Source organism: Pleurodeles waltl, chromosome 4_1 (genome assembly GCF_031143425.1).
Source record: "Pleurodeles waltl isolate 20211129_DDA chromosome 4_1, aPleWal1.hap1.20221129, whole genome shotgun sequence".
Classification (NCBI taxonomy): Eukaryota; Metazoa; Chordata; class Amphibia; order Caudata; family Salamandridae; genus Pleurodeles; species Pleurodeles waltl.
In genome coordinates, this window is record NC_090442.1 from 916,883,400 (window position 1) to 916,911,222 (window position 27,823).

The following is a 27,823-nucleotide window of genomic DNA, read 5'->3' on the forward strand; positions in this document are numbered from 1 at the left end:
TGACTTATCACCTTCTCTATGCAGATGTTGCTGATAAGTACGCAGTGTGCATTTATGTAAAGTATCGCATATACCTAATATCACTCTTCTGAGCTGGAGGTCCACCACTCTAATTTGCGGGTTAGTTATATTGGCGCTCTGTAGCTCCATTAGTCGATTCTCACAATCCCTCAGGTCCTTCTCTAGCTTCTTCTTAACTCCACATACCATACCCAGGCAAGCTCCACGTATCACTACCTCAAGTGGCTCCCAGGCCATCATTTTTGTGACAGGGCATCCCAGTTAATCTCCAAGTAGTCCGCTAAAGAGGCTGCCAGTTCTTCCCGGCACACCACGTCTGTCAGGAGATCTGGGGGCATACGCCATCGGCGCTCTCGATGTTGAGTATCTACCCATCGTATGCGCAACATCACCGGTGCACGATCTGATAAATACCTCCAGAGGTATGTCACTGTCTCCAGTTTCCCAGGGTCTAACCTGGCAATTAAGATCCTATCCAGTCTACTAAAGGTATCATGCATAAGCGAATGACGTGTAATACCTACCCTCCGGATACAGAGCTCGCCAGATTATGCATGACCGTAGCTAGTGATTTCATCATAAGGGGTTTAGTCTCGTATTTGGGGGGTTAGCGAGCCTCATCGGCGTTGAAGATACATTAATAATCCCCTGCCCATAGTATTGGGTGTCCCCTGCTATCCTCAAAAAGTTCCTGCATCCGATCAAAAAAACACCTGTCATCTGTGTTGGGGACATATGTATTAAGGGTTCCTTTCATCCAGTGTACCATGAAGCAGAATATAACAACCCTCCCCCCACATCTGCTTTGCTATATATATGTTGGAATGGAACCCCGGGAGCAAACCAAATGGCAACCCCCGTACATACGTAGAATAGGTGGCTGTGAATAGTTGTTCCCTCCATTTCTTAGCCAGTTTAGATCCCTCTTCCTCCATAAGCTGGATCTCCTGGAGGCAGCCTGTCTGCACCCCTTGGTGCTTTAAATAAGAGTCTACCGTATATTTCTTAGTGTAGTGTCTCAGTTCCCGCACATTAAAAGATATAATATTCACAGAATTAGCCATTAAAGTCCCCATGTGTCCCCCCCCAGCATTCCCCTGGTGTTCTGCTGTCAGGCCCCCCGCCCAGTCACACCGCCACAAGCGTTCTTATGTTGAGTTCCAGTTTACAAATAATATTGACGCCCTACAAAAACAATAAAATTCCCCCACAGTGGAGGTAACTCTGCATAACATTCCCCATATGACAGCCCCCACCCTGGACAGACAGTATAACAACAACAATTCATACTGTAAATCCATAGTAATCCCAAGGGGTGGAACCTGTTTGGTTTTTCCTCATGTGTGTAACCTGACATCCAGGCATCACGGGGCGATTCACGCAATTACAAGGCTCACCTGCCTACCATTGTGGCACACAGTTTAAAAAGCTCCCATATCAGTGGCTAGAAGTTCACCAAGGTAGGTATGCAGGCATTGGTCTCTGATGCCAAGGCAGATACAGAGTCGCCCCATCAGGGGGGTTCACTCCAATCCTATCCAGTTCGTTTCAACAGTAACCTTACACAGTCAAGGCTAAGTCAAGGATGATTATTCCACAGGCTAAACTCAATTGCCCCCAGCAGCAGTCAACATGGGAATGGCAGTTTGTTCAGACGGATAGGGGGTCCTTGAGCAATCAGCCAAGGTATGCAGTAAAGGAGCCCCCACGCGTAAGCTCTGCTTTTTCAATCAGTGCGTGTGAGGGGGGGGCTGGTGCCTCGCAGCAAGGTCTGTCCCGCTGCCCACTGAGGCCAAGTGCAGCTGGCGCCACAGTCACCTGTCCCCGAGCAGGGATAATATACCGTTAGGAAGGGCACCTGTGGCAGGAGGGAAGGCCGGGGGCACAACAGATCTCCAGGTGCCCCCTGGCACCCCTCAGGTCTATTCTGGTGTCCAGGCAGCAGGGCCCAACCAACTTATCTCTAGGCCCTCATAGCGATTGGCACCCTATGCCTTAGGACCAGCTCTCTGGGCCACCACTCCTCAACGAGCGTGGACCCACGTTCTCCAGGCCGATCTCCAGCTGCACTGCGATGGGTGGGCACCATGCCCAGTCTGCATTCACCAGTCACGCTGTCCAGGTGGTTGGCAGTCCTCTCTCCAAGTCCGGCCCAGGTCAGGCAAGCACTACTCCCCGTTCCGCCAGCAGGACTCCAGCGGCAGCACATCTCACACCACCAGCCCTCGCAAGCAGATTGGGCCCCTCTCTCCACTTGGTGCCTCCAGCGATGGGGGCCAGCTGGTCCTGTCTGCACCACTCCCTTCCGATGCCCACGGCCGCTTCAATCTCACAAGGGAGCCCAGGCAGGCCGGACAGCTCACTCAAATCTTCTGACCTTCAGCCACAGGCCCAAGTCAGGCCAGCTCGCTCCAATCTCTCCACTCAGTTTGGTGTGCCATCCACCCACCTTTCAGCCACAATCTTTGGGAGGTTACAGAGAAGCTTTAATTGTGTAATTCCACAGGTTTGATCATCTACGTGGCAGGATTATGGGCGGATTAGGCCGGGGCCACGAGGAGCTGCCTAAAGGCGCATTCCACCAGCCATCTTCCAGGGCCACACCCCTCAACTGAAAAGTATTTTTCATATAAAAACTGCTTACCTTGTAACAAAGTTCTTTGGCTCAAAGCATATATAAAAGCAACTGTTATTTTTCTAAATTAGTCTTGGACTTATTCTTTGAGTGTGCGTCTCATCTGTTGCCTCTGTGAGTACAACAAATGCTTAACACAACTCCTTGATAAGCCTAACTGCTTGCCCACACTACTACAAATAGAACATTAGACCTATCTATTTTTGCCTATGCAAGCTTTTTGGGAATCCACTGAACTCTCAGCACAGTGTATTTAACTTTGGTGCACCAGAACCAGCTTCCTACATCAGCCATTGAGATTGAAGCAATGAATTAATATATAAAGTGCACCAAAACACATATGTTTGGAAAGGAGCAGCTCGGCAGCAAATTGCAGCTGCTGGGCCCTATAAAAATAAAAACAAGAAAACAATCACAAGACACTCGAGTCAGGAAGGGAGGGCAATGGCAGAACAGATACAGATGGTGCGGGGAAGGGAAGATACAAGCAATGATGAGCTTTGAGTGCAGCGAGGGGAAAGCAATGGAGATGTAAACTAAAACAAATAAAAACTTTAAAACCAAGCAGCACACAGTGGGTGGGGTGTGAGAGCAACGGGCAAGTTAGGGAACAGTGAAAGCAACAAAGAATGCACGGGGTAGGGTTTTGAACATGGAATCAGCACAAGAGGAAGAAAGCAAGAAAACACACTGACTCACAAGTGGTGTTCAAAGAAAAAAGTAGATTCCCTTAATGTAAATCATGGAAGGATTCAATTAATAGGACAGTACACAGATATGCTCCAAGGGAGGCACAGACCGAAGGAAAGAAAGGAAAGCTATTGAATTAGAAGCAAACAAATAATATTGTTATGAAAACAACCAATGCTAATTAATGGGCTGACCCAAAGTCTATTGTAAGTATTGGTACTGTCCACAATAGGTCTTCCGCAAAAGATAACTAAAAGCTCACTATTGGCACTTTGCGCCCAATAATAGCACGTCCAATAAATCACCACACAGGCGAATATGCAAGAAAGGATGGGAAATAAAATAAAATCCTGAACCGGAGTAACCATAAGTTATTATCTCCTTTTATTCTATTAAAGGCAGCTTACACAGCTAAGACAAGATATTGATTTACCTTGACAGCATTCTTAGAGTCCCATTGGTAATGTCCGTGTATGACAGATTCAAATAGAGAAGAGCCGGGCAACCCTCTGAAATGATGCGCATCGATTCATCCTGAGTGACAAGAAAACAATCATTATGACACATTAGGATCCCTTAGATTACTCAAAATGAGTGCGACTGTGTTCTACATCATGGCGACAGTCAATGTTTATCAAAGCTTGCGGTGCTCACAATTTCTTTGGATATGAGAAAACAGACTCTGTATTGTTGTATAACCGTGTCACAGGCCACAGAGCAGTACATCTTTCAACTAAATTGGCTCAAAACTGGACGGTGGAAGTCAATCCCATCATTGTTTAATATTCAGTGTAAGTTATTCTCGTGATTTTTCAACGAGCTCCTGACATCAATGGTTATAAGTCCCCTTCCGATGAAGTCACAATTTGATGCGCTGACAGAACGAATTTCTCATCGTGCTTTATTTTGATCGTAGAACTCATCAATTCAAGTGGAACAGCATGGAACAACTTGACAAAGTGCTACAAGAAACACTATAAAAACAGGCATCTAGAAATGCAGTAAGTTTTGTCCTCGAAGGCATTCCGCTGTCTTGGGCCTAGTTAGGCAGCATGGTCCTTCAATTGCTGATGTTTCAGTGTTGAGGTTGAATTTTATATTTATCCATCTAACTGAAGGATCTCAAGCCAGATATTAATGGACGAGTGCGTGTATTTTCTTAGAATACAGTATTTCAGAACAAATTATATGTGTAATTGCCGATTTAAATTGGCAATCCAGTTATCTCTAAAATAACCCCTGGCCCCAAAGACAGCACCAGGTGTGACATCATATTCCCATTAATATCACAGGACTTTGACCATTCCTATCAGTGACATAACATGAAGTGCTATCAGCATGACAATTTGTTTTAATAACACCTGGTTCTCGGAACACTAAGTATGGTCATTTTGCACCTCAAACTGATAAGCAAGCTACACTCTGGATTGCCACAGTTTCTGCACTGGCCCCTTAGCACAAGCCCTGACATGGATGGATGCTACTGATGGGCCCGGTCAAGGCTACCTATCTCTGTGCGTTTATTTGTGTGCAGTGGGCTTCCATAGATTCTAAACAAAGTGAAACAGGGAAAATAAAATTCACAGTATTTAGAACATGTGAACAATGGGTATGGTAGAAAACAGATATATTTACAAAATCGGGCATAACTTAAAAGTTTTAAAGGATCTGGAATTGTCCCTAAGGTATTACGTAAATGCCTTTTTCAAGAACGTCTTTTGCCCTATTAAAGTCTAGGCTTAGGGTCACATGTTAGATAACCTTGAATAGTGTTGGTCTGCCAATTTGTGCATAGTTTGGTAATGGATGCAGTGGAAGAAACACAAGCACTAGGCCCATGTAGACCGGACTGTGGCATAAAGGGTCTTATGGGTCCTACAGTGCATGCCTACAAAGTAGACTGCCTAACTTGAGCCTCACACTATAATTATTAACTCAAGTAAGGGCCAGATGTATGAAGTGTTTTGCATGGCGCAAACTGTGAAATTGCGCCATGCAAAACGTGCATCGCGATGCACAATTCCATTTTGCGAGTCGGTTCCAACTCGCAAAATGGGAATGCGACTCGCAAATAGGAAGGGGTGCTCCCTTCCTATTTGCGATTCGCACTGCGATGCGGAATTGCTTTGTGACTGCGAACGCAGTCGCAAAGCAATCCGCAGTTAGCACCCATGTCAAGTGGGTGCTAACTCATTCGCAAAAGGGAAGGGGTCCAATTGGGACCCCTTCCCCTTTGTGAATGTCACCCAAAATATTTTTTCAGAGTAGGCAGAGGTCCAATGGACCACTGCCTACTCTGAAAAAACGAAACCAAATGGTTTCATTTTTTCTTTAGTATTGCAACTCGTTTTCCTTTAAGGAAAACGGGCTGCAATCCCAAAACAAAAAACTGCTTTATTAAAAAAGCAGTCACAGACATGGAGGTCTGCTGTCTCCAGCACCCCACCATCCCTGTGAGTGCAGGGAATTGCAAAGGGGTCGCAAATTGCGACCCACCTCATTAATATTAATGAGGTGGGTCTTTGCGACCCCCTTGCGATTGTGAGTCGCATAGACTCGCAATTTCAGAGTCGCAAAATCATATCTTGCTACATCTGGCCCTAAGTCTCTCGGCTTCAAATTCATTAAACTATTGCACCTTGATCTACATTTCAAGGAGATAGCTAAGAACTCCATCTGAGACTACTCTGTAGTCAAGTCTTTCCTCCCAAAGAAAGATCTTATACAGACCATCCAAAATCTGGTCATTTTACACAGACAGTGAACAAATGGTACAGACTGGGTGCCTAAATTTCACCTAGCATCTTTAAAGAGGACTTCCATTCAGCAGCATGATGGGTCTCCCATACATAACGTACACAACTCATCGCACCAGCTCTTTCATTTTAGTGTGGCCCTCCCCCCAGTGACGTCTGATGACGTCAGCGCGCAATCGCGTGCTGACCTCATAAGAGGTCACCTCCCATGGTGCTGGAAGCATGCTCCCAGCGCGATCGGAACAGAAACAGTTTCGTTTCTCTTCCGATCGGGGGCGGGGGAGGTCAGAGGCATGAAAAGGGAAAGAAAGGCTTTTCCTTCCCTTTCGCGATCATGCTGCAGGAATGCCACTAGACACCAGGGATGTTTGTTTTTTTTGTTTTGTTTTATAAGGGGAGTGACCCTTTAGGCAAGGGTCGCTCACCAGGGGGGCAATAATTTTATTAGGCCTTTTCTACCCCCACCCGAGGCAGATCGGCCTATATTAATTAGGGGGGCAGGCAGAAGCCACTAGACTCCAGGGATTTTTTTTGTTTGTTTACATTGATAAGGGGAGTGACCCGTTAATGCAGGGTCGCTCCCCTAGGGTGGAAAATGTATTTTAAGCCATTTCTGCCCACCTTGGGGGCAGATCATCCTATTTTTCTTAGGCCAATCTGCCCCCAAGGGGGGGGCAGAAACAACTAGACACCAGGGATTTTTTTTTTGCGCCAGTTTTATGCAACAGGAGTGACCCTTGCCTAAGGGGGTGAATTTATTTTAGGCCATTTCTGCCCCCCTTGGTGGCAAATCGGCTTATTTTTGTTAATCTCATCTGCCCCCCAGGGGGGCAGAAAGCCCACCAGACACCAGAATGTTTTTCAGAAAATAACCATACCCCACCCCAAATAAATGGGGACAAAGTTGTTCTGCCACCCAGTGGAGGAAAAAGCCTACTAGATGCCAGGGAATTAAAAGAAAAAAATACTGGGGTGCTGGCTACCAACTAATATGGGCATGGTTATGCCCCCACCCCAACTGAAGGGGGTAACAGTCTCTCAGCTCTCCTCCCACAAACTAAAACATTTTATCCCACAGCAAGCAAGAGAACATTTAATTATTTTGGGTTTTGGTTTTACATTTAGGCCATGAGAGCTTGTCTAACCCTCAAAATTGTCCCACTTGAAATGGTGAGGGCTGCACTTTTTGGACTTTGGGACGCTGCCATGTAGAAAAATCTCCAAGGCCTAGGCACATCTGAAAAGCTAAACACCCCCCTGGGTAGTCCAGGGTGGTGGCTTCACATGCACCCCGCACCATTTTCTTACCACAAAGCCCGGCGAACCTCCAACTTTGCTGGAAATCACACATTTTCCCCACATTTTTGTGATGGAACCTTCTGGAATCTGCAGGAATCCACAAAATTCGTACCACCCAGCATTGTTGCATCTATACCGATACAAATTCTGCCCCATTTGTCAGCCTAAAAATGTTTTTTGTTTTTAAAAATGGTCCTTTTGGACCAGCTTTGGTTCCCCCTCATTTTTTACATGTTTTTGGCTCTTCCCTGTCACAGGCACTTGGCTCACCTACTTAAGTGAGGTATAATTTTTACTGGGAGACTGAGGGGAACATTGTGTGGTAGGAAATTTGTGACGGTGCGGCGATCCCACACATAAATGTGGGAAAAATTTGATTTTTTTTAGCAAAATCTAAGGTTTGCTGAGAATTCTGGGTAAGAAAACACCCACGGGATCCACGTAAGTCACACCTCACTGGACTCCCTCAGGTGTCTAGTTTTCAGAAATGTTTGGGTTTGGTAGATTTCCCTATATGGCTGCTGAGCCCAGGACCAAAAACACAGGTGCCCCCACCAACCCCTACACAAAAACAGGTAGTTTTGTATTTTATAATTTTGATGTGTCCACATGGTGTTTTGGGGCATTTCCTTTCGCGGGCACTAGGCCTACCCACACAAGTGAAGTACCATTTTTATCGGGAGACTTGAGGGAATGCTGGGTGAAAGGAAATGTATGGCTCCTCTCAGATTCCAGAACTTTCTGTCACTGAAATGTGAGGAAAAGGTGTTTTATTGGCCAAAATTTGAGGTTTGCAAAGGATTCTGGGTAACAGAACCTGGTGAGAGCCCCACAAGTCACCCCATCTTGGATTCCCCTAGGTCAGTGGTTCCCAAACGTTTTTGACCCGTGGCTCCCTTGACCTATTGGCCATTGGCTGCAGCTCCCCGTTATGTCACTTTTTTTTTTATAGGTGGGGGGATGTAAGCTAGGACTCGGGAGCACTTCCCTTTCTCCCTAAAAAATAATTGGGATTAAACCGATAAAGGGCTTCTGCGATAGGGACTTGTCTTTAGTGACAGAGTACGCACTGCCAGTAATCTGCTGCTGCAGGCCAATGCACAACATTTTTGTCACGCTCTTTCTGCCTGCCCTAGCGCTTTCTTCTTGTTTCTGGAAAGTAAAAAAAAAAAAAAAAAAAAAACACATTAGCATTTTTGATCACAGATCCTGCAGCACCACAATTGGAAGTCCCACATATGACAATAGACCTGATTTAGGCCTCAAGGGGAGAAATACATTTTCCTAATTCTTTTTTTTTTTTTTATCTCCCACTTTCCTCTTAAATGTTGACATTTTTGTAATTTCCTGATTACCCTCTTTTCTTGAGTAGCTGCAGAACCCAAACAGAAGTAACACTCCATCACTGCCCTGATTGTGCCTGACCCTGCCTAAACGGACACGCTCTTTATTTATTAGGCAAGACGTCATGCGCTGGTCCAAACAATTCCAGACGCCGACAGCTGTGGCTTCCTTAACACCCCCACATGGCATTCCCACATGGGTTACTCAGGGCTGCAAATGCACATTACAAATCTGATTTTTGCACTATGATTCTTTCATTTCCATACTACCGTACAGCTCTGTTCCAAACATAACATCTTTAGAATGAAGCCTTATGGGAGTATAAATGAGAAAGAATTGCAGTGCAAACAGTGCTTAATTTGAGCCACTGCTTTCCGCAGGGCTTAATTTGAGCAGGTGGTTTCTGGTTTTCTGCATCAGACATTTAGTAAGAGCAAAAAATACATATGGGAAATGTGGAGGAAGAGAAAAACTAAAAAGCATCACAAAGAGAGAAAATAAAAAGCTGCATGAGTGAGCTGAAGGAGTAGGAAGTGGCTGTAAATGGATTAAAGAGGCCCAAGAAGGCTAGCACATTTAAATACAGCATCTGCTTGTTTCAAAAGAGAGCTTTGAGCGCCAGCACATTTTTATTTACAAATTAAGCACTGGGTTTCCAGTGGGGGACACCAACACATATTTTTAAGGACTGGCACTTAGGCCCATATTTAAGAAAAGTTTGCGTCGCATTTGCATCATTTATTTACGCAAAAGCAGCGCAAACTAAAATATAATTATATTTTGTAAGTTTGCGCTGCTTTTGCATAAAAAAAAAATGACCCAAATATAGCACAGACTTTTCATACATAGGCTTTAGTTTTCTGCATCAGGCATTTATTGTGAGCAGAGGCACATATTGGAAAGATGAAGGAAGAGAAGGACGGAAAAGCTCCACATTGGGAGAAAGATGCAAGAGTGAAATGAAGGGGCAGGGAGAGGCTGTAAATGTATTGGATTGAAGAGGCCCAAAATGGCTTTAGGATTACCGCTGCCTCAATGTGCATGCATATTTCTGTGCATGCATATTTAACTGCAGCAGCCACATGTTTCAGAGGAGAGCTTTCAGGTACGTTTTTATTTGTAAATAATTAAACACTGAGTGGAAACAAATCAAGCTTGATGGGTTTTACAATTTACTATGTAACACTGCAAAACCCTAACAAGTTTGATTTATTTCTACTATGATTCATTCTTTTTCATACTACTGTTTGGCTCCATTCTAAATGTAACTTGTCTTTAAAATGGAGCCGTACAGTAGTATGCAACAGAAATAATTGCAATGCAGATAAACTAAACTTGTTAGGTTTTTGCGATGTTACGATGTCTATTGTAAAATCCATCGATTTTGGTTTGTTTCCACTGCAAGTCTTTCTCTTTCATACTATCATGCTGTTTTGTTAGCTGTACAGTAGTATGAAAGAGAGACTTACAGTGGAAACTAATCAAACTTGATGGGTTTTACAACTTACAACATAACATTGCAAAACCCTAACAAGTTCGATTTATTTCCACTGAGATTTGTTCTTTTTCATACTCCTCTACAGCTCCATTCTAAATGTGATGTATTTTTAGAATGGGGCCGTGCGGTAGTATGAAAATGAAAGCATTTCAGTGTTCCCTAGAAGTGTGCGGCGCCCCTGGTGAGTTCTGATGGCACACCAGGGAGCCACGGCGCACACTTTGGGAAACACTGCCCTAGGTGTCTAGTTTTACAAAATGCACTGGTTTGGTAGGTTTTCCTAGGTGCCGGCTAAGCTAGAGGCCAAAATCCACAGCTAGGCACTTTGCAAAAACATCTCTGTTTTCTTTGGGAAAATGCGATGTGTCCATGTTGTGTTTTGGGGCATTTCCTGTTGCGGGTACTAGGCCTACCCACACAAGTGAGGTACCATTTTTATCGGGAGACTTGGGGGAACACTGGGTGGAAGGAAATTTGTGGCTCCTCTCAAATTCCAGAACTTTGTCACCGAAATGTGAGGAAAAGGTGTTTTCTTTTGCCAAATTTTGAGGTAACAGAACCTGGTGAATGCCCCACAAGTCACCCCGTCCTGGATTCCCCTAGGTATCTAGTTTTAAAAAATGCACAGGTTTGGTAGGTTTCCCTAGGAGCCAGCTGAGCTAGAGGCCAAAATCCACAGCTAGTCACTTTCTAAAAACACATCAGATTTCAATGTAAAAATGTGATGTATCTGTAAGGAAATGCCTCCTTGGTATGGTTACCCCCTAACCTTTTACCTTTGCTGATGCTAAGTTTTGATTGAAAGTGTGCTGGGATCCTGCTAACCAGGCCCCAGCACCAGTGTTCTTTCCCTAAACTGTACCTTTGCTTCCACAATTGGCACAGCCCTGGCACTCAGATAAGTCCCTTGTAACTGGTACCCCTGGTACCAAGGGCCCTGATGCCAGGGAAGGTCTCTAAGGGCTGCAGCATGTCTTATGCCACCCTGGGGAGCCCTCACTCAGCACATGCACACTGCCTCACAGCTTGTGTGTGCTGGAGGGGAGAAAATGACTAAGTCGACATGGCACTCCCCTCAGAGTGCCATGCCAACCTCACACTGCCTGTTACATAGGTAAGACACCCCTCTAGCAGGCCTTACAGCCCTAGGGCAGGGTGCACTATACCACAGGTGAGGGCATATGTGCATGAGCACTATGCCCCTACAGTGTCTAAGCAAAACCTTAGACATTGTAAGTGCAGGGTAGCCATAAGATAATATATGGTCTGGGAGTTTGTCAAACACGAACTCCACAGTTCCATAATGGCTACACCAAAATCTGGGAAGTTTGGTATCAAACTTCTCAGCACAATAAATGCACACTGCAATTTATTGTAACATGCACCCAGAGGGCATCTTAGAGATGCCGCCTGAATACCAATCTGACTTCTAGTGTGGGGCTGACCAGTTTCTGCCAGCCTACCACAACCAGACGAGTTGTTGGCCACATGGGGAGAGTGCCTTTGTCACTCTGTGGCCAGGAACAAAGCCTGCACTGGGTGGAGGTGCTTCACTCCTCCTCCTGCAGGAACTGTAACACCTGGCGGTGAGCCTCAAAGGCTCACCCCCTTTGTTACAGCGTCCCAACACTTCCCAGCTACTGGAGATGCCCGCCCCTCCAGCCACTACCCCCACTTTTGGCGGCAAGGCTGGAGGAGATCATTAGAAAATCAAGGAGGAGTCACCCACCAGTCAGGACAGCCCCTAAGGTGCCCTGAGCTGAGGTGACCCCTGCCTTTAGAAATCCTCCATCTTAGTTTTGGAGGATTCCCCCAATAGGATTAGGGATGTGCCCCCTCTCCACAGGGAGGAGGCACAAAGAGGGTGTAGCCACCCTCCAGGACAGTAGCCATTGGCTACTGCCCTCCCAGACCTAAACACACCCCTAAATCTAGTATTTAGGGGCACCCCAGAACCCAGGAAATCAGATTCCTGCAACCTGAACTAAGAAGGAGGACTGCTGACCTGTAAACCTGCAGAGACGACGGAACACGACAACTGCTTTGGCCACAGCCCTACCGGCCTGTCTCCTGACTCGAAAAACTGCAACAGCAGCGCATCCAACAGGGACCAGCGACCTCTGAAGCCGCAGAGGACTGCCCTGAACCTAAGGACCAAGAAACTCCTGTGAGTAGCGGCTCTGCTCAAGAAACAGCAACAATCTTGACATTTTTCTACAACTTTTAAAGACTTGTTTCCCGCCTGAAGCGTGAGACTTCTCACTCTGCACCCAACGCCCCCAGCTTGAGATCCAGAGAACAAACACCACAGGGAGGACTCCCCAGTCACTGCGACCCACCTGGAGCCCCACAGCGACACCTGCAGAGGGAATCCAGAGGCTCCCCCCGACCACGACTGCCTGTAACAAGGGACCTGACGCCTGGAACCAGCACTGCACCCGCAGCCCCCAGGACCTGCAGGAACTGAACCTCAGTGCATGAGTGACCCCCAGGCGACCCTCTGCCCAGTCCAGGTGGTGGCTGCCCCGAGAAGCCCCCCTATGCCTGCCTGCACCGCTAGAGTGACTCCCAGGTCCCACCATTGTTTCCTATCTAAAACCCGACACCTGCTTTGCACACTGCACCTGACAGCCACTGTGCTGCTAAGGGAGTGTTTTGTGTGCCTACTTGTCCCCCCCCTCCCGCCCTCCCCCCCCCCCCAGTGCTCTACAAAACCCCCCTGGTCTGCCCCTGAGGACGCGGGTACTTACCTGCTGGCAGACTGAAACCGGAGCACCCCTGTTCTCCATAGGTGCCTATGTGTTTTGGGCACCTCTTTGACCTCTGCACCTGAGCTGCTGGTGTGGTAACTTTGGGGTTGCCTTGAACCCCCAACGGTGGGCTGCCCATGCCCAGGAACTGAGACTTGTAAGTGTCTTACTTACCTCATAATCTAAGCTTTACTTACCTCCCCCAGGAACTGTTGATTTTTGCAGTATGTCCACTTTGAAAATAGCTTATTGACATTTTAACAAAGACTGTATATGATATTGCTTTTATTCAAAGTTCCCAATTTACCTGTGTGGAGTACCTTGCATTTTATGTGTTGACTTCAAATCTTGACCCTGTGGTTCTTAAAATAAACTAAGGAAATATATTTTTCTATATAAAAACCTATTGGCCTGGAGTAAGTGTGTTCCTCATTTATTGACTGTGTGTACAACAAATGCTTAACACTACCCTCTGATAAGCCTACTGCTCGACCACACTACCACAAAATAGAGCATTAGAATTATCTAATTTTGCCACTATCTAAATGACCCCTTGCTGAATTCAGAATTTTGTCTACTTTTCAGAAATATTTAGCGTTCCAGGATCTAGTATTGGTTTCACACCCATTTCTGTTACTAACTGGAAGGAGGCTAAAAGAACAACATTTAGTAAAATGGGGAATGTTCCAGTAAAATGCCCAAATTGTGTTGAAAAATGTGGTTTTCTGATTCAAGTTTGCCTGTTCCTGAAAGGTGGGAAGATGGTGATTTTAGCACCGCAAACCCTTTGTTGATGCCATTTTCAGGGGAAAAAACACCAGCCTTCTTCTGCAGCCATTTTTCTCATTTTGTTTAAAAAAGTGAACTTTTTGCTCTATTTTGGCTAATTTCTTGGTCTTCTCCAGGGAAACCCACAAAACCTGGGTACCTCTAGAATTCCTAGGATGTTGGAAAAAAACAATCCACAGTTGGCGTGGGTAGCTTATGTGGAGGACAAAAAGTTATGAGGGCCTAAGCGCAAACTGCTCCAAATAGCCAAAAAAAGGCCTAGCACCTGAGGGGGAAAAAGGCCTGGCAGCGAAGGGGTTAAATAACTGTTTACACACAAGTGCCATGACAAAGGCTATATATGTTGATGGGTGAAATGTAATATGCTGTTTATTACCATACTTAAGGCAGGGAATGGTCATCATGAAACTTTGGCCCTCAAAAGTCATGCCTTCTCCACACACTCAAAAACGGCAGCCTGTGGTAATAAGTAGATTTGTACACTCTACACATCTGACCACATACGGTCTAATCAAATATGTTACTTACCGTACCATGTATTTTTAAAACATTTCAATTATGTTTATGTTTTGATATTGCATAAACAGTTTGTGCTTTACATTTATTATTGTCTGCTTTTCATTGTTTTATCTGATGAATGGATTGTGTACAATAAGACCGAATTCTTCCTCCGTTCATCTCTTACAAGACATGCATTTCCAATGCATGACAGAAATTTGAGACAGGGAAGGCAACATTTTTTTTTTTTAAACGGAGAGCCTTTTGAGCCCTTCTGTCTGCATATATCCGATTAACCATAATCTATGTTCCAGAAGTGGCCAAATTATGTTCTAGCCAGGAACCCTGCACCTGTTGCCGTTAAGGTAAGCCTTCTCGTTAGCAAGTGTGCACTAGCAATGAGCTCAAGAAATTCAAGTTCAATTGGCTACATTGTGCCCCCCCCATCGGCCCTCTCCCTGTCTGGCAGGCCCATTTTCATGTTGCAAATGCGGATTCTCCTGTACTGACAAACTCGCAACCCGGACATTTAATGATAGAGAGGGACATGTGAAATAAAGACTCCCACACTCAGAGCCAAAGACACTTTGAAAGATTAATTGCTGGCCTTCCCAATGAACCTCCTACATTAAAAGGACTTTACTGTAACACAAGGTCCATCCCTAAACATGTGATGGAGATGTGGGACTTTCTCACTTCTCTACAGCTTGACATTTGCTTCATTACTGAAACCTGGCTACACGCATTAGCTTCCTTGCATTTCCTGACAAATAGATGCTGGTCAGACTGAATAGAAAATCTAAGATGGGAGGAGGCAGAGTGGCCATAGGGTTCCTGAACCCCCTGACAGTGGAGAATACTGATTCTTTACTTTCTGACTTGTTGGAGTCATGAATCTTCATGTTGGAAACCTTCCATGGCGATTTTTAAGAAGGGTGCACTAGTATATCACCCAACCCCGGCTCTAAGAAGGATTTCAGCCACAAATTAGCAGAACAATTAGCACGGTATTTGCTCGCCAAGAAAATTTCCGTTTGGTGAGAGATTTTAACTATCATGCAGAAATTGTCTCTGACACTGATGTATCTATCCTACTAGCTGATGTCCGAAATTCTAGGTTTACACCAGAAAGTTATTTGTCCTACACACATGGCTGGCCATACTTTGGACCTTGTCTTTGTTATTGGCAAGCTTCTTCACATTGACTTCCCTGAGCCCTTAACATGGACTGATCACTATTTTATCAGCTTTCAAATCTTACTTAGGGACATCCTTCTAAAACCAAAAACATCTGGTCGTAATACATTGAGAACATCTGGTCGTAATACATCGAGACCTTGAAAGTAGGCCACTCAAATCTTTTGTGACCCTAATTTATAAAACATATAGGACGTTAATTTTTCCTTATCAGTGTTTCAAGACTCTCTCTCCTAAACATTAGATATAGCTGCTCTCTATAAATAGAGTACCTTTAAGGCCATCAGACATAACGCTCCTTGGTACTTGAACTGAGGCTTGAAAAGACAAACTTAGAAGGCTAAAACGTATATGGTGGGCCACGAAATCTGCTTCTGATAAAAATAAATATGAATTAGCCTCATGAGCCTACCATTGTAAAATCAGGGAGGCGAGCAGACTATACACACTCAGTAGGATTGACGAACCTGGAAATTCTGCTAAAGAATTGTTTAAGGTGCTAAATAAATTTACCAAACCCCTTGCCTGTACTTCACTTATTCCGGCTTCTCAAGCTCTATCTGTCACCTTGGCAAACTATTTATAAACAACAACTGAAAAAACTTAACCACATTTTTGTACCACTGCCTCATCCCCATCACCTCGTCTTTTATAAAGCCTCACCTAGAGACTCTGTAGCAGTGCTTGACAGGTTTGAGCCTATCACTCACACGCAGATATTAGAACTATTGATCAAAGTCGAATCAGACTCTCTTTCTGATCTCTGTCCTCCATGTATAATGACTGACTTGTCCACTCTTCTCACTACCACCTTTGCACCACTATGCAATCTATCGCTAACCCTAGCTGCTGTGCCTCAGGAGTAGAAATCTGCATGTCACGCACCTTTTAAAGAAACTTAATGCTGATCCAAAGAAGCCTGACAACTACCACCCTATCTCTCTTCTCCCATTGTTCGGCAAAGTTCTTGTGTCACGTGTGAACAAACAACTTTCTTCCTACCTGGAGGACCACCATCTTTTGACCCCTCACAGTCTGGCTTTAGAGCCTTCTAATGTATCATTGAAACTGCCTTGCTGGCAGTAGTTGATTCTATCAGACTATCCTTAGATCCCGGAACTCTGGCAACGCTGGTCCTTCTTGACTAGTCAGTGGCATTCGTCACAGTCTCACATTCCATCTTGATCAAAAAACTCTGCAAGATAGGTAACCAGGGAATAGCCCTCGACTGTTTCAAAGACCTTCCGAACAACAGGACCAAAATAGTCTCTTTTGACATCTTTAATTCAGAGATCCTTCCTCTGGGCAAGGGCCCCCCCCAAGGTTCTTCCTTGAGCTCCACTCTTTTCAACATCTATGTGGCTACCCTTGCTCAGATAGTCAAGTCCTGTGGTTTGCAAATAAGTTCCTATGCAGATGAAACCCAACTGATCATCTCTTTTGGACACAACATAGAAAATGTCAAACATCGATCTGTCGCCTGCATGAGAAAAATTGCCATGTGGATGACCTATAATCGTCTTTGTTTAAACGGAGACAAAACCGATATCCTGCTGTTTGGAAAAAATCTGACATATTGGTAGGATGACTGATGACCGTCTGAGTTAGGTCCCATGCCATCTCCAAATAGGACGGCTAGAAATCTAGGTGTCCTTCTCAAAGAAAATCGGTCTATGAAGGATCAAGTTATGTCCACTTGTGTTTCCTGTTGTGGCACTATGTGCCTGCTCAGGAAAGTAATTCAGTGGCTCCAGCTAAGATCGAGGAGAACTTTTACTCAGGCTTTAATAATTAGTCATCTTGATAATGGAAATGCCTTACTACCAGTGGCCACTGAATCACTTCTTTCCAAAATGCAGGTCATTCAGAACACTGCTGCTCGCCTTGTTAATTAACTTCCGCCAGGTTTGCCACTGGGTCATTTGCTTCCAGCTCTTCACTGGCTCTCAAACAAGAAAATATCTCTGTTCCAACTTCTTTGCCTGACCTATAAGTCCCTGACCAGCAGAGGCCCAGCATACCTACTGGAGAACCTCACCTACTACTGTCCTGGCAAAATCTGAGATATAAAGACAAACTGCTACTGTGTCCCCGCTGCATCCGTATGTCCAGATACAGCAGGTGCTTCTTTCTTACCATTGGAATAGGCTTCCCTTATACATCCGCTCTTACGTTGACTTCATACATTTTAAAAAACATCTCAAAACTTGTCTGTTTTGGCTTGCCGCTACATCTTCACTCTGCTGTGCGCCAAGTTACCCCTTCAGGGTGAGTTGTTGGGCTATCCTAAATGCCATTAACATAACATAACAAATAAAATGGCACAAATCCACCTTCACATAAACACAGAAATGCTAATATTTGCACTGTTTGATACTGCTTCAGGAACTATTAAATGGCCTTGAGTTGATTACAACAGCGATCACTTCACAATTGTGTATGTGTTATACCCAATAGTATTCTCTGGTGCAGGAGGAATTCACAAGGGGACTATGCTCTACTGGCACAGAAGTGTAAAAAAAGGCCCGAGAGGACAATTTTCACCACTAACGTAAACAAAGTGATCAAGGAACGATGGCTGGTATATACATTTTCCCTTCTTGGGTTAGGGGGGGCTCAGTAGTGATCACGCCCATCACTAGAAACGTCAGGAATGCAACTGCTACGAGGGAATGGGAAAAGCAAAAAGACCCAGAATGGCAACTTTGGTATTCCATAAGGCCCATGGGTGTGGTTCTTTAAACTGCAGCAGTGTTTTCTCCATTTCATTTTCACTGGGTGGCGTAAACTCTAAAAGGGAGAGTTAGGGAGATGTTGGATGAGGGGTTTCCTCAGTCTGACTGGCAGGGGTGTAGATGTTCTTTTAGAGCAGTGATTGTGTTGAAGAAATAGGATAACAGGTTATAACCAAGATCATTTGAAGCCACTTAGAAGCTTGAACATTGATTAGGTAGTCCATGTTTGGCCAACATAACCACCTAATTCTAAACCTTTGAAAGACAGGCAGAATTTACCCACTTAGGGGGTGATTCTGACCCCGGCGGTACTAGACCGCCGGGGCCAGGGTCGGCGGGAGCACCGCCAACAGGCTGGCGGTGCCCCGCAGGGCATTCTGACCGTGGCGGTTTGGCCGCGGTCAGAAGAGGAAAACCGGCGGTCTCCCGCCGGTTTTCCGCTGCCCTTCTGAATCCTCCATGGCGGCGCAGCTCGCTGCGCCGCCATGGGGATTCAGACACCCCATACCGCCATCCTGTTCCTGGCGGTTCGCCCGCCAGGAACAGGATGGCGGTATGGGGTGTCATGGGGCCCCTGGGGGCATGGGCACTGCAGGGGCCCCCGTAAGAGGGCCCCACAAAGAATTTCACTGTCTGCATTGCAGACAGTGAAATTCGCGACGGGTGCAACTGCACCCGTCGCACCTTCCCACTCCGCCGGCTCCATTCGGAGCCGGCTTCCTCGTGGGAAGGGGGTTTCCCGCTGGGCTGGCGGGCGGCCTTCTGGCGGTCGCCCGCCAGCCCAGCGGGAAAGCCAGAATGGCCTCCGCGGTCTTTCGACCGCGGAGCGGCCATATGGCGGTTCTCGTCAGGCGGGCGGCGACCGCCGCCCGCCTGGCTCAGAATCACCCCCTTAGTGTGTTCGGAAGTATGCATTAAAGCCCTCACCAAGGCACCGAGACTAACATCATCTTAGAGAACCCATATTTTGTTTAACAAAAGTTATGAAATGGCTAAAAAGATAGATGGTTGAGGGAGTGGAGTCGTTATTTTTTTTTAGAAGGTGTGCAGATCCATGTGAAGAACCTCCGTTTTACTCTTATTCATTTTAAGGCCACTGAAATTGATCCTGTCAGTGACCAACAGAAACGCTTCTTGACACCATGGCGAGCCCTGCATGGGGACCTCTAACCTGTAGGTACATCTATATAACTGCACGGTGTCAGCTTAGCAATGAAAACATAGACTGCCCTGCGTCTCTGAGCAGTCCCATGAAGGATTTCATTAAAATTTTAAATATAATAGGGCAAAGGGGTTCCCGACATTGGTTGCTGGTGTTCTTTGAAAGTGTTTGGAGATGCTGGCTTTCAGTGTCAGCTTAGAAATGAAAATACAGACTGCAAGATCTCAGCAGTCCCATGAGGGGTTTAATGAAAATGTTAAATATTAGGGGTCAGAAGGGTTTCCTACAATGTTGATCTTTGGGGTGGTAGTGAATGTCTGTGAGAGAGCAAAGACAGGGAGCCTGTCTTTTTCTAGGGGAATTGAGGGGCAGGAGGGGTTAGATTCTATTTTAAAAGAAGGCCAATTAGTTAATTTAACAGCATGTTTCGCCCACATTTTGTAAAACAAAACATAGGCTCTCGAAAGAGCTCATGGGCTGCCAGCTAAGCTTTAACCTCTTAAGGAATGTTGCATTATGGTATTGTATTGCATCACACTGCAGCAAGTTTGCCTGACAATTTTGAGAAAATGTTGCATTTATAAGCAGCTAGTCCCCACAGGCGAGTCAAGAGGGAAAGGAACCCAAGTACATTCTCCTCATTATAACGTCACAACACCTAAGGTACTTGGATGCTGCAGGAATCAAGTCACTTTTGTCCTATTTTTAAAAGTAGAAGCCAATAGGATCATAATAAAATATTTGAGAGGCCGCCTCATCCATAACTTATCATGCATGCTTCATCATAGCCAACCTCTCACACTGGAGTAGCACAGTGTCACGTCAGTGGGCTCAACCAAACACAATTGGGAGTTCTTAGATAAATATTTTTTTCCCAGGACAAATTCGCTGGTCCAGATCAAAAGCTAAAAATAGTTAGGGGTACATCAGAAGGAGATTCCTTTATTATTGAGAACACCTGGTATAGGTTAAATGAAGAGTTGGGCATCAACCCACCCTCACTTCAGTAAAGTTACGTAGTTGATTTGTGCAACCTCTCTTCACAGCCACCCACTCAAAGTACATTTCTGTATCCACTATGCTCATCGGTTAGTAGCTTCCATCCCCTGCACCAGTAAAGCAAGAATTCCACTGTTCAACACTTGTCCTCACATTTCTGCAGTAGGTAACAGTGCATTTAAAGATGGTAATGAGCCTTTGGTGTTATCATACTTGCAGTTTGTGGACATATCATTACAACACACAAGAGCTGGTGAACTGTCAAACTGTGGATTTCTTCCTCATTTAGACGTGGGAGAACTTCAGGGTGTCCATCAGCAGATAATCAGCTGGCTCAGGCAGTTGAAGCCCTTGGCCTAGAGACCTGGTCACCCAAAGACCGCCAGGTTTAGCTAATAGGACAAGAGTGACCCATCACTAAATTTCCTTACCCAGGACTGCCATGCAGTGCTTAGCAGTTCACAAAAGGAAAATCAAACACTGAGCACTACATACTACTATCCATCAGGGACATAGCTTTTTTTTATTTTTCAAAAGCAACTCACACTTTGAGAGATTGTCTCCGAAACATTAAGGGCTACATTACGAGTCTGGCGGTCTCTTGACCGCCAGACTCGCGGTGGCGTACAGACCACCGCCAAATGTGGTGGTCTGAATGCCACATGAGGACTGCAGCGGTCGTGCCGCTGTCGGACCGCCAGCACCGCCAAGATTAGTCATACCGACAGTTTGGCGGTTGTGGCGGTCCTAATCTGCCAGGGCTTTGCATACAGTAAACAGTGCGAGGGTGCTATTGCACCCTGCATCCTACAGCATTGCCGCTGGCCGGAGACAATGCTGTAGGGTGTTTCCCGCTAGGCCTGCAGGTGGAAATTCAGGTTTCCGCCCACCGACCTAGCGGTAAACTCTTAATGGGCCTGGCGGGGAGGCAGCCACTATGGCAGCAACCTCCCCTTCGGAAGTTCGGCAGACGGGCAAAACCGTCTGCCGAACTCTTAATCAGGTCCAAAGTGTTTGCAGGGGGCAGCTGGGGGGTCAAAACATCATAACGTTTGCTCTGTAACCTTTTCTGTGGTGAGACCAACTGCCACACCAGCAGTTGTTCTGAAGACACTGAGATTCCTTGTCAAGCAGGTGGGTATTTCACAATAAGTCAGCTGCCTATTTAGTCAAAGCAGGACGCCCATTTAAATGATCTCCCAGTCTCCAAACTAGATGTTTGGGTCTTTGCCATTCCCCGTCCCAGAGCTTCTCTCCTTTTGGCCAGCAGTAATGATAATACTGTTTATCTTCTGAGAGATCTACAACAGATTTTCAGACGTAGACCAACAGTGCAAGCAGCCAAGGAGGAGTCACTAGTATTTTAATTATAATAGATGGCTTTAGGATATTCTTACCTCTGGAAAACTGTATTCTTGTGCACACCGAAGCTAAGTGCGGGAAGTCTGCTTCAGGATAGGTGCATTTTGGGCAGCAGTAACAACACTGAGACTGAAGCTGGTAAGACCTACCAGGGTGTAGTATACTTTGTTGACAGATCGGTAATAAAGCACTCTTTGCCTATGGTTTAGCAAGGTCTTCAGAGTGTGTGGACAAAAAATGACCATGGTTCATCAGTTAAGTGTGTGCTCAGGTCAACGTCCAATCAGTGCTTAGCTAATATTTCCTCAGCTTCCTAGTCTCTAGTGTAGGTACTCAAAACCAGGTGATGCATGTCAGTACCATTACAAAATCATGGGACGGTGTAAGGAGGTGGTGGTGCCTCTGAATATGATAGGTAGCAAGCCTATAAGAACATAGCTAGTGTAAAAGAGTCGCCATTCACCTCCTCCAGAACTGTGCTACTGTCAGAAAGCGCTGAAGCGGGATAGACCTAATTGATGAGCTGTGCATACAACTTCAATTCAAATGAGAGTCGGAGGGGAGGGTTATTAATTCGGGAGTATAACGTACGTTTAGTTGCCTTACCCTCCAGATCCTGTGGCCAGGCCAATTTGTGCAAGCAGCCAAGTTAAAGGCTCTGCAACCAGCTGAGTTAAATCTGCCCGCACAGATTTAAAGGAGCAGGGCGCTTTGTGTCCCTTTCCATCACAACATGTGGTTCTGTGTCTATTTCATTTTCAATAAATTTGGGTCTTATGGCTTTTACCTTGTGAGGTAGAATTCTTCAGTATCTTAAAGTTTAGTACTTGTAAACAAAGTGTTGGTAAATATGACAGCGGTGCAAGGCAAAAGAATCACGTGTTGCAAGATAGCTTATTGTGGTGCAGCCATTTATATCTATTGATGTTGTTCCTGTTTCATGTGTTGTCTCCAGTCCTAGGCCTCTGATGGTGTGCTGAAGAACAAAAGCACATTTCCATCCAGTAGCTTCAGTTTCTCTAGAAATAGTTGTGTGTATTTAGCAGTGGCGGCTGCGACATTTGAAAGTGGTGGGGTGTCAAAGTCTGGGTCTGACTTTTATGTAGCAAGTGAAGCGAGGAAGCTTAATGGCCAAACATGGGGTCCAGAGTCGGTCCTCCTCCCATGAAATAATTGAAAAAGAGTGACAAATTGTGCATTTGAAAGGAAATAAATTTGTTGAGAAAGCAAGGTTTATAAAGCAGTGGGAATGATTAGTCTTGAAATATTAAACACATTAAAAACTGCCCAATATCTTACTGCACTAATATGTTCACTCTTTACTTTAATGTGCAAATTGTACACTGCAACAACTTCAGACCCTTTAAAGTGTGTGCTTACCCTCTGCATGTGGCATCAACTTTGGAAGTAAATGCTCTAACCAGGCATCAATAAGCACCCACAACAGCTGGCTGCAATCAGTTATACAGAAATAAGTGCAGACAGATGTTTAAGTGGGATGAAAAAAGGGAACGTGAAAAATAGATTTCTGTGATTCCCATAGTGGTCCACCCGACCTGTATTTTGGTTTCTCTCTGAGATGTTATTGCATTCAGAAATATAACACAACAACTAACATACACCTAAAACCTGTCAGTACTGTTGGCTTAGTCAGTGGTTGTTAGCTGTTTAGGATAAATGAGTAACAACGATTAGTTATAAATAATTAACATTGGAAATGTTTAAAATTTGAAATTGTGAGACTGTAAATTAAATATTATTGAGGCCTGTGGAAGGAGTATGGCTTTCAGTTATGTGTGCTTTATGTTGGATATGTATGCCCTTTTTCTCTGCACAGATCATCCATCAGCACATTTTCAACCTCCCCTCTTTTCTCTTCAGCACCCTCTTTTTACTCTCCCCTGAATGCACATCTTCGCATCTCCCTCATTTTGCCAATCCAGACAGACACTGCACTCATTCACATTGAAGTACTTTATTTATTTTTGTTTTTGCCTTCTAAATAAGTTGACCTCTGTGCACCCCCTTCACACACATTCACATTGAATTTCAATTGTAGCTGGAACACATGACCATTGTTCTGTGTGCTCTGTAAAGACGCCAACACACTGACAGGAACTTTGCTTTGCCTTTAGCCTCAGAACCAGCACTCTCAATCAAAGCCCCTCATAAGCACCTGGCACAAGTCAAAGTCTGCACTATGCAAGAGTAATAAAATGCACAAAAAGAAATGCGGAAACAGAGCATGATGAAACAGCTAACTCTCTTGGTGAATACAACATTAAGTAAAACATGTAAAATAAGAGAGGAACTAAATCACTTTTTAACATTCGGTGTTCGCATAGCAACCCATGTTTTTGGCATTAATGTTAAGGGCATGATGATAGGGCCAGTTTTAACTCCATATGGCAGATAACTGCTTTTACTGTAAGAACATATTTCTCCCTTTGTGCTTGACTCTGATATTTGGATCAGTTTTGCAAGGTAACAAGAACCCTGCTCATTTTGTGGGGGAACAAATACAGTAGGTCCACTTCTAGAGGAGCCAGCGATCTGCAGCCAGGGCCTGGAGTGTCACAGTCGGGGAGGCTAGTGTGACAAGGGGTCTCAGTATAATAAAAATAACACAAGATTAGCATTATAACACTTAACATTACTGAAGCCAAGGCATCAAGTTACATGTGCTTGCATCGACCCCTACTGCATGACGAATGGGGAAAGAGTGGAATCTATGCCTATGAATAAAGGATGGCTGCCCACACGCAGGGATGAAGACTCCAGTGCCCGAAACCATGTCGCTAAAAGTGTCACTGGCCTATAGTGGATACCGCCATAGACCACAATGGAAATTAAGGGCTTTAGAGCAGTAATCCCTGGGTCATGCGTCAGTGCAGAAAGTTGATTTACTGCCTGGCTCGTCTCCTGCTTCAGAGCGAGGCGGGCAGCCTGGAACAGACATCCCAGACTTAGATGCATCAATTTGTTGAGCGTTACGATCATTACAATGGTATCTCTGAACAAATCGATCTGTTTAATATTTGTTGCTATAAATGTGTAGGACTTTCAGAGGGGCGCAGCCTCCTAAGCCCTAAAGGAGAAACCACCCCTTCAGCCCAGGCTTAAATGCATTGATTTGTTGAGTTACAACCATATCTCTGAACAAATCGATCTATTTAATATTTTTTGCTATAAATGTGTAGGGCTTTCAAAGGGGCGCAGCCCCTCAGCCCTTAAGGAGAAACCGCCCCTAGTATTTAGGTTGTATGTCTCTTAGTCACAGCCTACTTTCTCCTAAGGGATGTCTGGCCTTGTGGTTATTTGATATGCAGTGCTGGGATACATATTTCCGTTACCGTCACACATGATTGACACCAACCTCATTGCTTCCCTTAGGAAGTCTCTGACCCGGTAGTTAAAAATCTGTAGGGTTAATTGTCATTGTGGATTGCCTACGAACAGTTTACTTGTCAGGCCCTTGTGTGTTTATTGAACAGTGGAGTTGCGACACACAAATGACAAGTCACCACCCTCTACACAATTCCCTGTGCTAGCCCCTTCTTCATTTTAGGCTATTTTAAGGAAAATCTGACTTCACCATTTAAATTGGTAGTACTGGTGGGAAGGTGGGATAGGTACTATCAATTTCTTCTATTAGTTTTCCTCCGGATGGACATCCACTTGAATCCCTATTGAAATGGAAAGATAATCCACAACCATTGCACATGTACATACCAGCTAATGCTACTGAAGGAATTTACCATGATTCAAGCATATTCTTTGTACCTTAACATGTAGAGTTGTTGAAATTATGGCTATCAGCACTTCCAAAGAAAAGGCATTCTTCCCTTTTTCTGCATTGAGCCCATACTTTATAAAATCATTACAATCCATTGTTGTTGTTTCTTTCAAGATCGCTATGGCTGTTCCATTTGTCATTAATTCATGTTCCAACCCACTCCACCAGCTACTTAGCCCTGCTGTGTTCCAGTTCTTTTTATTCAAGGGAGGATCATGGAAAAATGCTAACACTACCCAATTCCATTTGAAATTATTTTCCTCATCTCTTTTCCTAGCAATCCCACACACATTTATCACCCAACTCTAGCTGCTTTTATAATAGTTATTTGATGGGCTGAGCTCTGAAATGATGTAGCTACTCTTTTTTTCTCTGTATGAAACTTTCTTAACATCAAGATTAGGATGCATACTGTTTACTACTTTTATCATACTACCACTATGAGTTACATTTGGGTTCTCCTGCACTTGCCACACATTGTTCTCAAATGTCCTCATTTCATTTACAGCTGATTTTACTCCTTATGGGTTTTGAATAAAAGTTCATGACTGCCCTAGTCTAAATTTTCTTCCCTCATGTGTCTTTTGAGAAAGACAGCAATATTGTATCTCTGGGGGGGCTAGTGCTAAGGCCGAAAATAAAGTGCAACAAGCTGAGTATTTAAGCAGTTCACATAGGTAAATGCTTTTTTCACACAAATATGTGATCATATGTCTTTAGGCCTTGAATGAGTGCTGCTGCGATAAGGATGCCCTTAAAAGGTTCCACTGTGGAGTCAGGGAGGTCATGCAGCAGGGCATTACCACCATTCAAATTCAAGTGTACGTGGACTTGAACAGCCATTCTAAAGTTGCTTTCTGAAAGAAGTGGTTTCACTTTATTTAGGAGCGAGAGCTGGTACAAGATCATCTTGTATTTTTTTCTATGTGTTCTTTGAGGGTGAGGTTAGTGTCCAAGGCAAATCAAGCAGTAAAATAGCCAGTGTCACGGTCCCAAGTGTAGGAAAGGAAATGAGCCCCCTGGCTGCTGTTTGAATTATACAATACAGTACTAATCAGGGTTCTGTGGGGCCCTCAGGCCTCTAGGCCCCAGTGCCATAGTACCTGCGCGGCACCAATGGAATATACACCCCAGGAATCCAAGTGACCTGACAAAGTAAGAAAACTTCATGTCATTGAGCCATGTTTGCACAGTTTTTTTATTGTTGTTCATGACTAATAACAAGAATTCTGTCTTGGTTGAGCTGAACTTCAGGTAGGCACTGGATATCCAGGTCGGGCTGATGTGCAGGCAGTGTTTGAGGAATCAGATGTCTGTAACTGAGGGGACTATTAAGTAAAGTTATGTATCATCAGCACATGGGTGAATCTTGATGCTGTTATCTTTGACTAGAACACAAAGTGGCTCCACATAGTGGTTGGAAATGACAGGAAACACTATAGAGCCCTAGGGGACTTTGACGGTGATATGGATTTTTTGGGACCTGGAGGTGCCCATTTGAACAACCTGGTGTCATTTGGAAAAGAAGGAGGAGAATCTGTAAAGGAGATTGCCAGTGAATCTCATTTGAGACTCTGGGTGCATATGAGAGTGGGATGATCAATTGTGTTGAGTGTAGCTGAGAGGTACAGAAATATAAGGAGGCAGGCCTTGTCTTCATCTGTGGTCAGGATTGAGTTGTTTCAGATGTGGAAGGTAACGTTCTCCCTGTTGCAGCGTGATCTAAAGCCAGACTGGTAGTCATGAACAAGATGGTTAGCATTAATGTGATCTTGGAGTTGAACAAAGACTGCTTTTCTGATCTTGCAGATGAATCACTGGTGCGCAATGAGCATGCAATTAGCAAAGTCAGCAAGGAGTAGTGTAAGTTTCTTTAGTTGTGGGAGGGTCTGACTGGTCTTGAGAGTTTCTGGGAAGAGGCCTTGAGTGACGGAGGCAATGACAATGGCCAGTAGGGCTGAAAGACAGGGGTATCGTTTTAGGGGGTTGTTTGGGGTGTGACATCCCACTAATAAATGTATTTTCTGGGAAATATTTGGGTACAGGTGATTGCAGTCAGATATGGTGAGGTGTCTGCTGGACTTTTCCAAACACAGATGAAACCATGCACACTCTCTCACTCTCTCTGTTTTGAAAGACTTCGAAATGTTTTATTAAAAAAAAAATTGTGTTTTCTCTCATTTAGTACTCCTCCCACACCGCATTCCTCTCTCTTTCAATGCCACTTGAGCCCACTCTCTTGCACCCTACTTGTCGTACAATGTATTTTACCCTGCGTAATAGTTGGAAAAT

The 27,823-nt window shown here is 44.8% G+C and overlaps 2 protein-coding genes across 2 annotated transcripts in view; one reads left to right on the plus strand and one right to left on the minus strand.

Annotated features, from left to right (window-relative positions):
• The window catches only part of FBXL13 (F-box and leucine rich repeat protein 13), a 1,108,093-nt gene that overhangs the window by 623,003 nt on the left and 457,267 nt on the right, over positions 1-27,823 (minus strand). Inside the window, exon 11 of the mRNA XM_069229683.1 lies at positions 3,780-3,880. Coding sequence (XP_069085784.1) covers positions 3,780-3,880 — 101 coding nt within the window. The remainder of the gene's footprint in view (positions 1-3,779; positions 3,881-27,823) is intronic.
• The window catches only part of LRRC17 (leucine rich repeat containing 17), a 182,763-nt gene that overhangs the window by 11,504 nt on the left and 143,436 nt on the right, over positions 1-27,823 (plus strand). The window lies entirely within an intron of this gene.